We start from the raw sequence: 15,444 nt of genomic DNA on the forward strand, positions 1-15,444 counted from the left end.
AAGGAAGTATTTCTTAAAATTATCAAGGTTGGAAGATACCTCTAAGACCATGAAGTCCAACCAGCAATCTAGCACTATAACTTGCCAATTATGAAACACCCGTTCCTTCATCTTAGTGTACTGAAATAAAGAAAATGCCCAATGCCTTCCTATTTTCCTTCTACTGTCATGCAGACTCCTCCGTGGGCTTTGTTTGCATCATCTGTGTAAAGGTCAAATGCACACAAGTACCTCCAAATACCAAGCAGTGGAAGGATTCAGGAGAATTTATTTCCAAAGGTGAGAACATTTAACAAATCTGCAACAGGCTTAAGAAAGACACCCCCCCTTTCTTCTCAGGGCTTTTATTATCCTTGCCCCCCTTCCCCTCACTCCTGCCTGCTGCAGGGCCTTCAGACAGGTCTGCAAGAACTTATCTTCTCTTATGCCTGGGATTCAGCTCCTCTGGAATGCAGGAGGAGAAAACATCTAAAACTGTCTGTGGGAAACATGCCTTTTTCCAGGCAGGAAAGCTTGCTTAAGCGAAAACCCATAATCTCCTCGCAGTAACATCTTCCAGAAGGGTCTTCTACACTTACATCCGTAATGCTTCACAAAATGCAACCGTTACTGAAACTGCCTCTGTTGTTTGAAACCATCCTCAAGTCACCTCAGTGATTTGTTCCCTACTCTCTGAGGCTTCCTCAGTTACTAATTAGATATTAAATCAACATTAAGAAATGAATCACCCCTAGTGCCTTTTACTGATGTCCCACTGTGCCATTTGGTTAGGCAGCAAGAAACTATGTCCCATGGCTCTAGATATGGGATTAATTTTTAGAAGGTAATTAAACTAACACCTCTATTGAAAGTTATTTACAACTTTTTAGCAAGAAACAACAAAGCAATTTCTTTTGTATTAACATTTTAATTTTAACAGACAACTTACCAAGTCTGCAGATATTTCACAACATGTGTCTTCTGTTGCAAGTTTTGGATTACAATAAACTGCTATGTGGTGAAGTTCAATCTATTAAGAAATACAAAAGAAATTATTATGAGATGTAAACAATTCTGTTCTACAGCATGCTTTTTCTTATCTTGGCATAATAAACTTTCTCTTTGAAACACTGCATATTTCTGAAATTCTAGAAAGAGACAAATCCAAAACAATTACACATCTCCTCATTTAAGGAGCAAATTATGCAGTCTATTATCTTGATGTAAATCACATTTCAGATTTTATTTATTTTCATGTAAGTTGCATTTGTCTGTATTGGTCTTGCTATGCTACACAGGTATTTTACCCCTCTAGGCATCCTCTGTAAACATCCTTTTCAGGAATGTAATTTTCCTCTGCAGGGAACTGGAGTAAAGGTTTGATAAGCTCTCTATTGCACACATCATCTTCTGCTTTGGACAGACCTTTGCCCGGACATTGCCACTAAATCACCTGAAGAGCAAAAGATCACAAACTCTATATGTAAAGCTTTACTTCAGAGATTTTGGGTGGATTGGTGAAATGAAAAGCATCTAAATTTAACTAGCTAATCTTGTCTTCCTATGCCTCTTTCTGCTTTGGTTTTATATCCTCTTCATTTCCCTCTTGCACTTGGTATTGGGAAGAGTGACTGTTGATATAGGATCCACTCTGCTGCCTTCATCAGCTTTAAGCCCATGTTTTCCTGCAAACGTGTAAATCCCAATAGACAACTTCCACTCAGAATTATCCAGCTTGTGCCACGCAACCAACAAAAAAGATCTGCTCTTTCTTCATGCTATTTGGAAATGAGGAGATTGTACACACATTTCAAACAACGTTGAACTCAAGCCTTAGAAAATAAAACTAAACATGAGCTTGGCCCCATGAAATACGAGCTCCAAGTCCAGGCCAAATTGCTTAGTGCCTCACAAGAATGATTCCTCCTGCAATGTTAGCTTGCAGTTACAACGTGCTATTTTCATCTGGAACCCTACAGTGTACATAGTATAGCTGAAGTTTTCAGATGGTCACTATAAACTCTAAGGCAGATGCTTTAAACCTGGTGGCTGGTTGTCAGTGTACTTCTAACAAACTGACATTTCCTGAAGATTACAAATTATTTGCTGTGAGCTCTCTGCATGAGGAAACAGAAGAGATTATCTCTGGGATAGAACACAGCCCAGAATATTATGGGGTTATCTTGGGTAATTCTTGCATCTAAGACTGCAGAAAACACACCTCCAGCCACATCCTAATTCCTCCCATTTGGACAGAGAAGTAGCAACTATGAACAACATGCCCCTATTTCTACATAGGTGAATTAACCCGAAACACCTTGATACCCAGGTAATCCTTAATTATTTTGTGTCTCCCTTCTGTCAAAGAAACAGCATGTAACAGATGACTGATACAAACTTATAAATTAATCTCACAAAAATGAAAGAAAAAGATTACCACTGTAAGTTATCTTTAAACACAGTAATAATATGTCCACGGTAACTAGGGGGCTCATTCTGCAAAGTAAATACAGAAAAACAGACTCCTTAAACCAGGACTGAGTTTTATGTAGTTACTTAAGTGACAGGTTTGCCTTAGCAGATGCTACAGCACTGAATACTGTTTTGAGGAAAGACTTGAGGACTTCAAATTAAAAATACACACTCAAAAGTAATGACTGGTTTGATTTCAAGTTATCTCTTTTTTTCCAATACTACTCACATCTACAGGCTTATCATCTGCAGCACGAGAAGCAATCAGTGTCCTTCCCTGCAAGTCAATGGTGAATTTTTCATCAGTCTGCTTTCTCTCAATTAAATTACAATCCAAATAGAGTGAAATGATCCCTGACTGCACACTAATACCAAGCTTATGCCACTGCCGATCAAACAATGGATAAATTTCTCGACTCTTAAAAGTGTAGTGCAGTATATTTCCCTGAGCGGATTTGGTCATATACTCCACCACTTTTTTTGTACCATCCAGAAGGACAGAGATCTGAAAGTAAAATAAAATAAAAGAAGTGGTCATTAAAAATTTATAAGAAAGAGGAACATACATAAACTATATATAATAAAAATACTTCAACTATATAGACTGGGCAAGAATTATGAAGCATTTTTCTATGTAACTTTGTGAGTACTTATCAGCTATAAATCATAACATGCATTTTATCCTACTTTTCAGTCTTAACAGAATAGATTTTGCTAAATTTCTGTCATTCCTAGAAGAAATCATCAATTACTTCAGAGCAATCCGTCTGTTCCTTATAAACTGAAGCTAAATCCAGTAGTGAAACATCCACTATTAAATGTGTCATATTATATGGGGGAAAAAAAAGAAATTTATTGAAAAAAAAATAAAAAATGACTCTAACCTCAGGTGTGTCATACTGATTTAAAACTTGCCATATATACCAACGTTCTTTCTTGGTATTTCGCCGTACACGAAATGCAGCAACTAGAGAGTATTCTTCAGGAAGCCCATTTGGAAATACTCGCCTGCAACAGGAGGGAGGAAAAAGATTTCTTGATATTCTTATACAAACAAGCACTGCTTAAAAGGAATGAATAGAAATAATACTTGGTGAAAACAAGAAGCCAAACACTTGCTCACAGTCATATAAATTCACGGGCCTCAGCATTCAGAAGTGCTTCTCCTCAAAGTACAATTCAGTCTATTTATGAGTAAATGACTGAATATTTTATTCATTAATTTTTGTTCTAACATCTGTGATTAATATAAATAGGAGTCTTAAAAGAACTGCTGCAAAATGAATGCCACACACAAACATATTTTAAAATACTGGTTTTCCCAATTTATTGCTTGGGATATTTGAACAAGTTTTGTAGAGGATTTGTGCAATAATCCCCATCCTTGGAGACTTTCAAAACACAGCTGGACAGGGCTCATAATAACCTGATCTAGCTTTCAAGTTGGTCCTGCTTTGAGCAGGGATTTGATCCAGTGACCTCCATGGGCAATGACTCGGACATCATGAGTATCGGAACAGCTGGACTTTAGCAAGCTCGAAAAAGAATAAGGAATGCATTTTAGACTGAAAAACTTGCTGTTGTTTGATTTTGTTATTCTTTTCATACCTAAGATACATCAATGTCTCTAAAAAAAACCTGTCTGACCTATATCACAGAATGCACTGTAACACCACTTCTATAAACTATTTGAAAAGTTTGTATTTCTCAAAAAATGAAATTAGTGTTTACCTCAACTCTACAGACTTTGGTAACCATTAAATATACACTAATTCTGTACTAAATAAGTTAGGATGGTGCAATCAGCTTTTTCATTTGAAGCCTCTGCATTTCAAATGATTTCTTTTCTAAGACAGAGGTGAGACAAATGAAAATGACAGATGCAAACTCTACACACTGGAGTACCTTAAGTGTTCACATTGTCATTTGCTGAAAACTTCAGGATTGCCCAGCTAGCCATACTGCAAAAAGCATTCCCCAGAGTAGAGTTTAAGAAACCTGAGGACCCCATGCAGCAGAAAAATTTCTTCAAATTTGTTTCCCATGGTCACACAAAGTAAATGGCTTAGTTCTAAAAAACTGTAAATGGGAATATAATTACACAGTAATGTGTTATAAAGCTTTATTAAAAACAAAACAAAACAACAACAAAGGCGGGGGGAAAGAATTAGCACAGCATTACAGCCAACAAGACAATAACCCCACAACCCTCCTGAAAATTGTTGTACTTAACTTAGGATCTTAGGAAAAATGCCTCCTGTGCAAAGAAGCCTGCTGTAAATCCTGCTAAAGAGCTTCTTTATGGACTAACACCTATTTAAGTCCCTTATGTGGGAATCACACTTCTTTGGCTTATTTCCCACAGCTGATTCCTTTTTTATTCCAGGATCAAATTGGCTGCTCTCCCACATTGTTAGTAGACCCATATGATGTTGTACAGCTATAGATGTTTGAATGTCAAAAGGCAAGGCAAAAGTGAATAGGCTTGGCAGGACTTAGATCTTTATTTTGTACTATGTATTTTAAATATAGCATAAAGAATATGTTTTATGATTTATAAAAAATACCTTCATTAATACATGTGTCTCTGCAGAACAATAAACTATCTGGACATGGGATCAGCCCTATGATTTACTGCACCCCAGGCAAGCTAAGGTGATGGCACTTCAGGTTTACAACTGTAAACTAGACAGGACATCTGACTGCAGGAGCATCTGATTAGCTTTCAAAAAATCAATTAACTTTCCCAGCTAAGTTCCATATTGGGAGACACAGGGGAGTTCACATTAATAAACAAAGGACAGACAACTGTGGAAGAGAAATGATAAGAAGTCTTCAAATGAAAGGAGGGGAAACCATGATTAGTATGATAAGTCTAGAAAACAAATGGAAGTAGTTTTTGGACATGGTAGCACTCTTTTCTACACACACACACACACACACCCACCACTTCATTGCTTTTTACTGTAAGCCTTTCTAACATTTTCAGAGCCATCTAGACGTATGACTATTAAGTCTTCTGAAATTGTGTTTGCTTCAGAATTTTTTCAAATAAGTTTGATTGTGTGAGTACACATGGTATAAAACTACCTTCCTTAACTGTTTATCAAACCATTCAGGAAACAAAATGTTAAGGTATGGGCCAGCATTATGAAAAAGGGGAGGAGTTCACTCTAACTTCTCTTACCTTTGAACTGACAAAGAAAACCATATTGGGAGTAATGAGAAAAGCACACGAGATCAAATTAATTCCTAATGGCATTACGCTGATTTCAGTGAGGTCAACAAAGGAGGGAGAGTTTCAGTAGAATTGGACCAAGGATAAAATCAGTTAGATTCACAAGGTAACTTAGGTAGGAAAGTATCTCTGAAGACCAATGGATCTAACCCCCTGCTCACAGCAGGGCCAACCTGAAAATTATATCCAACTACTTTAAGTCCCGTCCAGCTGAGTTTTGGAAGTCTCAAGAATGGAGATTATTCCACAATGCCTTGGCAAACCTTTACCAGTGTCTGGCCAACAAGCAGCACAAATTTGATATACAAGTACTGTATACCAGAAACATAATAGAAACAGTATCTTTATTTTGAGAAGAGTTATCATTGTTACCGATATGAACATTCCTTGGTGACCAAACAGTGATTAAAACTTGCTTTAAAGTACACACTTAACATTCAACCCTTCCAGCCAAATGGTGAGCATGAAAAGGAACAAAATGATGGGATGAAATACTCAGAAAACTAGCATACTATCTACTACCATACACAGTTTCCCCTACGCCCTTGCTCCCTGAATGGCTTAAAGTGAGTGTAATAGAATAAAAAAGCATGCATTAAGCATTGAAGTGACTTGGGTACAGATGATTAGTAAGATACTTTAGTGATATTTAAGTATTACTGCCATGGTATCTTCTACTCTGTAAAGCTAATTTAAAAGTTCCTCAAAGATAGGCAAAGTATGTCTGTGTTTTAAACAATAAGTATATAATGACATTTGATGGGAAAAATAAATGAACAGGAACAGAAACATGAACATAAAACCTCATATTGCAACATGAGAAAAGCCAAGCCAAAAGTTTACAGAATACTGAATTTGAAATTCAGAAAACCTTTGAATGTTTAATATACTGTTTCACCTGATCACATCTACCAACATTTAGAACTTCAGAAAACTAATAAGATGTTATGTACAGGATGAAAACAAAAAATAAACAGCATTAAGTGTTAATGAAAAATACAAATGCAAGTTGCTTCACATGTCTACAACTGAACAAGTACTCCATCAATAAGTATTTACCCTTTCCACGTGGCACAGGGAAAGAACAACAGGAAAAGGAAAGAGAAAAAGGGTGAAGGAAACCTATACCAAGCTCCTTTTGAAGTCTACAGATGTACACACAGCACAAACAGAACATGAACTTCGGGTAGCACATCATGGTGTCTACACCAAAAGAAGTAAGAGAGATGACAGGTCTTAAGCAAGTTCTAATGTTACAGAAACACGGGTAGCAACTAGTAAGCGTGCAAATTCATCCATAAAGACAAGAAGAAAGAACTTACAAATTAACACAGAAAAGCAGATGCCCAGGGTATTCTGGGCATCTGATCCCTCCACCAGATGCCTTTTTGGACTTTTTTGGACAACAGTATCTGAACCAAATTACATAATCAGACTGGAGAGCAAAAACACAGCTCTGAGATTTTTGTGAAAAGGAAATACCCTTTTCAGTGGTACAACAGTCAAGTTCTCTCATTCTTGTTAAATTTCCTTAGATTAGGACAATCCAAATCAGACAGCTTCCCAGATGACTGCACAAACAAACCTTTAAGGCTATTAAAAATATTCTCTCTTCCTCTTCTACACTCAAAACGCTCATGACTACTGTGGTTTGTGTCAGCTTCAATGCTGTCCAAGCTTACTATGTGTGATTTAAGCACAGTCTATGGCTTAGGCACCTCCAGGGACATGGACAACATTCAGGCACCTCTACACACATCTTGAAGTCATAATGAAACTTGGGTGGGAGTTACATGCCTGTCTGCTTAAGCCATGGTGCTTCTAGGCTTCCGCAGAATTTATGCCCAGACACTGGGGGAAATTAGTTGCCCAAAATTATTCATTTTAGGTGCCACTAGGGGATAGACGGTGCTTGAGAGTGGGCAATTTGAATAATTCTCAGACTGAGGAGTCCAAAGTCTGACTAAATTATACTTTATATGGAATTTAAACAGTTTGATTTTTTCTCTCTGTCCATATTGTTAGTAGTATATAAAAAAAAAAATTAAAGTTGATGAATGGAGCACTGTGTTCTCAAAGCAAAGCACAGCACACCCTTGGTGGAAACTTCTGAAAACAATAGCAGGAATTAAAGCACATAAACTGAATACAGAGGTTTGAATTTACACCACCCTGGCCAGCTGGGTTGAGGTGTACTGTAAATTACAGAGGCCGCAGCTGGCAAATTGAGGAGACCACTGATAACCAGCAGGAAGATTCCTAGCAATACAAGGTTTTAGATTTTACAAAGATATGCTAGAAATCCATACATTCAGATATTTCTTAATGTTTCACTGGTTGAAACATGAGGCAGATGGAGCCAGAATGGTAATAAATATGCAGTGATGTTCCTGCAATAACTGTGTGTCACTCTATCAAAGCATATGTATACACAGAATTGCAAAGTCTTTTGTTGCGTTCTCCCCTTTTTTACTGGATTAAATGTAGCCATAATTTTTCCTAAAAACAGGTGTACATTATGAGGTTACTAGAAGAGCAGTGACAGGAATTTTGCATGAACTTTACCACTGTATTTGTGCACACTTTCCACTATTTATAATGATCAAGTATAGAATAATTTTTGGCAAAATATTTGATTATTCATTTGTTTCCTCAAAAATTCAGAAAATTTCTGAAATGCAGATACCAGATGGAACTGCTAGTGCTACCATACTAAAAGAAGTAATTATGAATGAATTAACTATGTATTCACTGTGCTATAAACAGTTTTAGTTCTATCTTTGTAAAGCAGCATTGAGTTACCCATATCAAATTTAGTAAGGCAATCCTTTATTTACCTTTTGTTTTTATTTTTTAAAAAAGCATTAATGGGAGAGCAGCATCTATTTTTAAATCTTATGAACTCTAATTGTTCCATATCGAACGAGAATACACTACAGTATATGATAAACTTCCCTATTTACAAGTATCAATGAAGCCTCCAACTTGCTGTATGTCTTCCAAGAAGAGAAAGATGAGCCAACTTACATTTCCTGAGAGTGAAATGAGAGATGTTTAGACTTTATGGCAAGATATATCTTTTCCAGCTGACATATACCATTACCTGGTATATGTCACTTGTAACATGACAATGCTACAATAATTTGGTGACCAGAGCTCAAGGAGTTAGTTTAAACAACTTTCCTATGTTGGTTAATAATTTCTTTAGTACTATGTTGATAGAGGCATTGAAATGCTAACCTTTTCGTGCTTGCAAAGGGATTTAAACTCAGATCTATCACGAATAAAAAAGTAAAGCTCAGGTGACCAAATAAAAAAATCTCCACATTATTCTCAATATTTCTACATTAAATTACTAGATTTTTGATTCTCAGTTTTTACCTAACTTGACTGGTAGAACAGGAGAAGGGGAAATAACTAACTAGAACAATTTACCAATCTGTGGGCAGAAAGGATTTTTCAAATTCTTTTCAAATAAAAGTTAAGAGCAGCTGTCTGTTCCATCAGGATAAGAAATAATTTCCTTCCCATCCATCTTCCTCAAATCACGTTAAGATGGATTATACAGTTTCATGTTACATTAGGCCTCAAGTTGTTTTCATACGACACATTATATGATGCAACTCAAGGGAAACTATTCAGACAGCTTAAGAGTTATTAATTACTAAGGGAGAGCTCAACCCACTCATGAAATGTACTGCCGAAAGCAAAGCTGCAGATTATTTTAACATTGAGAAGAGGGATTTACCTGATATTTCATATACTTTGGCATGCCTCTGCTTTCATTTACTGAACAAGTATAGATTAGCTGAAACTTACAATATACAGGTTGTTCATGAATTTTTTGGGGTTGAAAGTCAATGTTACTGCTATCAAAATTTTAAAGGGCATTTGGAAAAAATTGGTTTGAAAGAGGAATAGAAATATGAAAACTGTTAATGCCGTGCAGAGTACCTTTACCCCAGAGTTTCCAGCAGTATTCTGTTTCCTTATTTACAGGTATTATTGGTGAACTCCTGGCCCTAATAAAGTCAAAGGCCAGTCTTTCATTGCTGTTAAAGATGTCAGACTAACAAAACTGTCTGCTTTTCAAGTTTAGCAAATTTCTGTGCATTTTAACTTTTCCGGGAAAAAAAAAATCAGTTAATCAACATAAAGAATTTTGGAGTCTTATCTTGTGGAAGGCAGCTTTCAGTGCTTTTAATAAAGATACACACTTGCCTTACTCAGTTTGGATATTTGTTTTATGAACCAAACAGGTCTCAGAGCAATCAGTGAACTTTACTGCCTGTAAACTAAAAACAGCCCCAGCAAAGACCAAAGGCTCCCAAACCCATAAATGTGTGATTTCAGCACACAGTCGTTCACTCTTCATCTCTCTCTTTTAATAATGAATGTATTTTAAAACATAAAATATGTCAAAATGGGTTCAGAAATTAGCAACTGTACCACATTAGAAAGTACTGTATTCAAACAGCATGTTACCCCTTCCAAAACATCGTAGTATGAATGTTGCACAGTAAATTAATCATCTTTCCACACAGAAGCACGTGGGGTGGCAAAGAATGACAGCCACACCACCAGAGAACATTTTGAAGGAACACTAGTCAGGGACGAGGAGGGTCAGAGACTTACTTCTTCAGCAAGCTAAAACTTTACTCAAAGTAATCTCATACTCCAAAGGATATTTTTCCACACCTGCACTGGTATAGACTTATGAAAACATAATGAAACAGAGTGTATCCATACAACAGATATAGTAGAGTAAGCTGCCTTTTTATGTACAAAGCTAGTAAAGGAAATGTATAAGGTACTAGAAAGATTTGGGTGGTTTCTCCAGTGTACAGGCATTGAGATGTTCCTTCAGACACTTTTGAGCTCAACGTCTAATGCATGGTTACCTGTCATTCAGAAAGACTGAAGTCAATCTGAGTGATTCACTCAGGCCTTACGCTGAACACAGGTCTTGCATTAAGACTGTTTCTTTTCCTCGGGAGGTGACCAGGGAACAAACAAGTTGAGAGACAGAGGGAACACATAAGAAAAACGTGGAACTCTAGTTCTTTCACAAAGGAGAAAAACATTTCCTCTTCATCTGCTTTCTCCGAATCATGCCATTGCACAACATTTTACGGTGTCCCTCTGCCTCATGCTGCTCAAACCAGATCGGTTTTCCATGTGTTGGTATTACTTATTGACTGAGAACCATGCAAAGATTTTCTAATGCTACTGGAACAAAGTGACCAAAACCAGCTTCTGTTGCCCCAGTCTGCTTCTTCTAATGTATATTTTCAGTAACTGTGGTAGTCAGGTAATACCTCTGTAGCAGACACTGATGGATCAGTAATTGATACCCTCAATTCCATCTGCCCCTCCTCACATGGACATACGATAAGAAATCACTTTCAGTCTACTGGTTTTAGAGTTCTGTAAATACAGGGATGTTTCTCATAAAATGTGCCCTTTAACTGAGAATTTCTCCACATTCCATGTATGCTAAATCTGCTCATGTATCAAAATTTAAAAATGCCAGTTAGCAGTATCTCCCTCCAGTACCAGCATCCATCTACACTGAAAATATAAAAATAACTCAAAAGAAAACCATCTCTCTTGAACTCCAGCATCTCCTGCTGGGAATTATGCTCTTCCTAGATATATACTTCATTCTACTTTGCATTCTGTACTGACATGTAGAACTTCAGACAAATGGGCACATACGCCATTCCCATTTTTCTAACAGGTTTCTACTTCCGTGATTCGCTGTAGGGACTGAAACCGGTCTGCACACATCTTATTGCCCAGCATGAACACCCCAGACTTACTCAGAACCACACTAGTAAATTGATTGCCTCTATAAAGAAACTTACTCTGGGTCTGTCACATTCCTCACAAGCAATCCACCAAAAAAACCCCAAAAAACAAAACAAAACATTGGTGGGTTTGTGATTCTCTCCTAAGACACAGTTTTTGTTCAAAATTTAAAACTAAGATGTGCCTAAAAGAATGGCAGAGATTTAAGTTTTCTTCAGCTCATTCAAGAATTGCATCAAGCTCTTTGGTCTTGAGAGACTATATAAAAATGTCCCTTTGTTGTCCTAAATATCCTAAAATCCAACTGTGGTACTTTTTCATAAATTGCAACCATCAAGAGGGTGTGAACTTAAATACTTTTAAAGGAACTTTAGGTATTTCTTTCGACATCTACCCATGCTTTTATTTAGATATTTTATGAGCTGTTTTGTAACTCATGTGGTCCTTCTAGCTATCTCCCAGAAATGGAACAAAGACAACAGGTTTAGTTATTATAGTCTGTTATTTGAGAGACTCTGAAGTCAATAAGATATTAAGTTCTTGTGCTAAACATGATTATCTACAGTGGAATGAAATTATTAGGCTGATCAAGAAACCTTCTGAAATGAAAAAAATAATCAGGGTAACCTCTGACAGCCAACTGGCACTGCAAATTACTCTGTACATATTTTTACATGCTTCCTACCCTGAAGCAAGACCTATGGTACAGTCTTAATTATTTGTATATCTCAGTGGTTTCTGTTGTCTGGAAAAGCAAAGAAAATGCCATGATCATTCAGACAGAAGACAGACAGAAAACACACTTCTGCTTTGGAAAGGAGGGAGGCCATCAGGAATTACTTGGTCTATATATCCATATAATCTTCCCTAGAGGAGGAAGAAATCTAAACATCCATTTCTGCTCTGACATTTGTACAGGTACCTAGAGATGCCAGCTGATTCCAGAAACAGAACAGTCTTTTTAGTTTGGTACACAGGAGGGCTAATCAGCTCCAGCAGAGCTGCATGCTGAGAGACTCGCACCCTCCTACTTCTCATGCTGGTGTTTTGAGAGCTACCTTGTGTATTTCTGCATGACATCATGCTACCCAACCTAAAAACCTTGTTTCCATAGAACACTCAATTTCTTCCTGTTTAGTCTCCTCTCATCCCCATTCTAAACTTTTGGTAGCTTTTTACACTGAATCAATGGAACAAGTACTAGCAAAGTGATTACACTTAGAACAGGCTCTCCCTTTCCTTCCTGGGTTCATTTTGCCAGGCCCTAGACAAGCCTGGCTGATGGTAAAAGGCAAAGTATCTCACAGGCCAGCGTCTCTCTTATGAAAATGCTGAGCACTCCCAGTGAACATAATAGTGTGGCTGGTAGTGGAAAGGGAGAGCTGTATGGAGTGACACTGAACCAAACCACAGGATGTTTTGTTTCCTAACCTCAAATAATTGCCTGGATAACTAGCCCTCTCCTCTTCAGCACACAGGACTGCCTATAAATAAACTCATTCCAGGTTAAAGTCACAAGCAGGTCATGCTAAGAAGTGCTCAAGTAAAAAGGCACACACAAGACCTAAGGCACTACAGCCTACAATGCTGTTGTAGATGGATAGATCAACCCATCTTGGTTCCAGTTATCTCCCCAAAAAAGAAGGTGTAAGTGGTGAAGATTAAGTTACCAACAGAAGAGACCAGAGTAGGAAAGAAGGTTAATGATACCAGATACCAGGGTCTGACCTGAAATAAGTAGCTCTGTCAGCTGCAAGAGTGAAGCTAGAGAGAGAACATGCTTTTGCTTTAACACCCCCTACACACAGCGTGACTAGTCTATGAATATTTAAGCCTGGTGTTCTGCTTACAATTAGAAGGATAATTAGATAAATAATGTGTTCCTTTACAGTTTGTAAAAACTGTTCACATTCACAGATTTTAAGTGAATGAATATGGAAAATGAAAGATCAAAAAACTAATTTGCATCACACTGGAAGACTTAATAACATTTTCAGAAACTGGAAATGATCACTTTTCTGAAGTCTTGGAGTTAGAAATGAATTGTCTAATTAAAGTCAAGTTAAAAAAAAAAGATACATACATTCAACTCTCACAATTTCTGTAATAATGAGATTTTTGGTAAGTTACAGATTAGATGAGGTTAAAAATAAAACAAGTTCAAAAATACCAACATTGCATTGCTATCTGCTGAGTCATTACTATATTTAACAGGATGGGCCAAAGACCTGAGACTTGTTAACCCTGTTACTATCAGACCCAGCTGGGAAACGTCCAGGTATCCCCCTTAAAGTGTTAGGAGAGAAATGAAAAAAAGCATGTTAGGAGAGTTGGGGTCTTGCACTAAGGCCAAGACAGAGGTGTTGAAAGGAGACTTCAAGCAGCAATAGCTTTGGATAAGTCAATGAACATTTTACTTAGATTTTTCCTAAGCTTCACATCAAAAGAACACCCCAACTCCAACCTGAAGGAACATTAAACATGACCGGGAGTCTTTCTCAGACCGGGGAAGCAGGTCTGATGCCTTATATCCGAACAAAGAAGCTAGGAATTCATAAAATTTCTTCAAAACAGTGAAAACTCCACATTACAAAAACTTTGCATTAAAACAATGCATCAACCATAACTTAATTTGAGGTTAAATCATCTATGTAAATTCCATACAAAAGTAACACAACTGGAATAAATTATATTATTTTTCAACAGTAAGGCTGAGACTGAGATCTGTACTGCTGATAAAAGTTCTAAGAACATCATATTTCTTACTGCATGTCAGACTAGTAGATAAAACGTGGAAAAGTTATGACAGCAAAGAAAATACCACTATTATCACCAATATTTTGCATTAAAATTGTAACATATAAGCATGCAATGAGATGCGAAAAAATATTTTGGAAGTTTTAAAAAGGAAATACTTAGTTCCCTCACCATTCTATGACAAAATCAGCATTTTGATGAATTCACTCTTACCCTATAAATTATATGGTTGACAATGGAATTAAGACCCAATATTATGGAAACTATATTCTTAAGGAAGAAAATTCGTTAACAGTATAGTCTATAACAGAATCATAGAATCCCAGAATGGTTGAAGCTGGAAGGAACCTCTGGAGGTCATCTGATCCAATCCCCCTGCTCAGGCAGGACCATCTAGAGCCGATTGGATAGGAGTACACATTTACTTGTGTTTGAGAACAAAATCAATCCAACATGAGCTGTTTAAGATGACATGTTAATTCTGATTACAAAAGTTAGGATGCTGTAAAAAATGTACTCTTAGGCACAATATGAGTTCATATGAGTAGTGCTAACTCATTTTTAAGGAGAAAAGAGAAGCAAGGCTATGTTATAACTTTGATCTTTCAAGAACTCTTAATTAGTTAATGAGTCATGACTTTCCTTTTCATGAAATCATATCAGCTATCTTGAATCACAAAGTGTTTTTTTAGTGCTCCTAACACTTTCACAATCTTAAGCTTATGTAATTTCCTGGTAGCATAGCATATCTGTCCCCACATACTAACAGTAATACAATTATTTATCACTTTCTAAATTTAAAGAAAGTCCTGTGGAAAGGAAAGTAACCTATCAAAATAAGAAATCATTTAGAAGTCTTTTTGAGTTAACACATATCTGACGACATTTCCTTTTCAGACATTCAAGTCATCTTATACAGTTTCATTACTAAACTACTGCTACAACTTAGCTTTTATGTTTAGTCCTGTTGTAGTACATTTTCTTCCAGTGCCTCTGTCCGTATGATTATTCTTGCGAGTTACTGTCTTTATCACATATTGTCCACAGTTCAGCAAGGAATATAACATCATATGTTAAACATTCTCAATTCTCAGTGACTTAATTTCACAGGGGATATTGAAAAAAAAACCAACCAAAACCACCCCAAAAAACCAAACCACCCCAAAAAACCAAACCACCCCAAAAAA

At 36.8% G+C, this 15,444-nt stretch overlaps 1 protein-coding gene across 6 annotated transcripts in view; it reads right to left on the minus strand.

Moving 5' to 3' along the window:
* Nucleotides 1–15,444, minus strand: part of COL19A1 (collagen type XIX alpha 1 chain) — a 190,276-nt gene that overhangs the window by 154,087 nt on the left and 20,745 nt on the right. For all 6 annotated transcript variants that reach the window (XM_027697963.1, XM_027697971.1, XM_027697943.1 and 3 more), the window contains exons 5-7: nt 3,336–3,459; nt 2,681–2,956; nt 929–1,009 (exon numbers count right to left, since the gene is read on the minus strand). In XM_027697963.1, the coding sequence (XP_027553764.1) occupies nt 929–1,009; nt 2,681–2,956; nt 3,336–3,459 (481 nt within the window). The remainder of the gene's footprint in view (nt 1–928; nt 1,010–2,680; nt 2,957–3,335; nt 3,460–15,444) is intronic.

Source organism: Neopelma chrysocephalum, unplaced genomic scaffold (genome assembly GCF_003984885.1).
Source record: "Neopelma chrysocephalum unplaced genomic scaffold, ASM398488v2 Primary Assembly neopelma1_23b, whole genome shotgun sequence".
NCBI classification, from domain to species: Eukaryota; Metazoa; Chordata; class Aves; order Passeriformes; family Pipridae; genus Neopelma; species Neopelma chrysocephalum.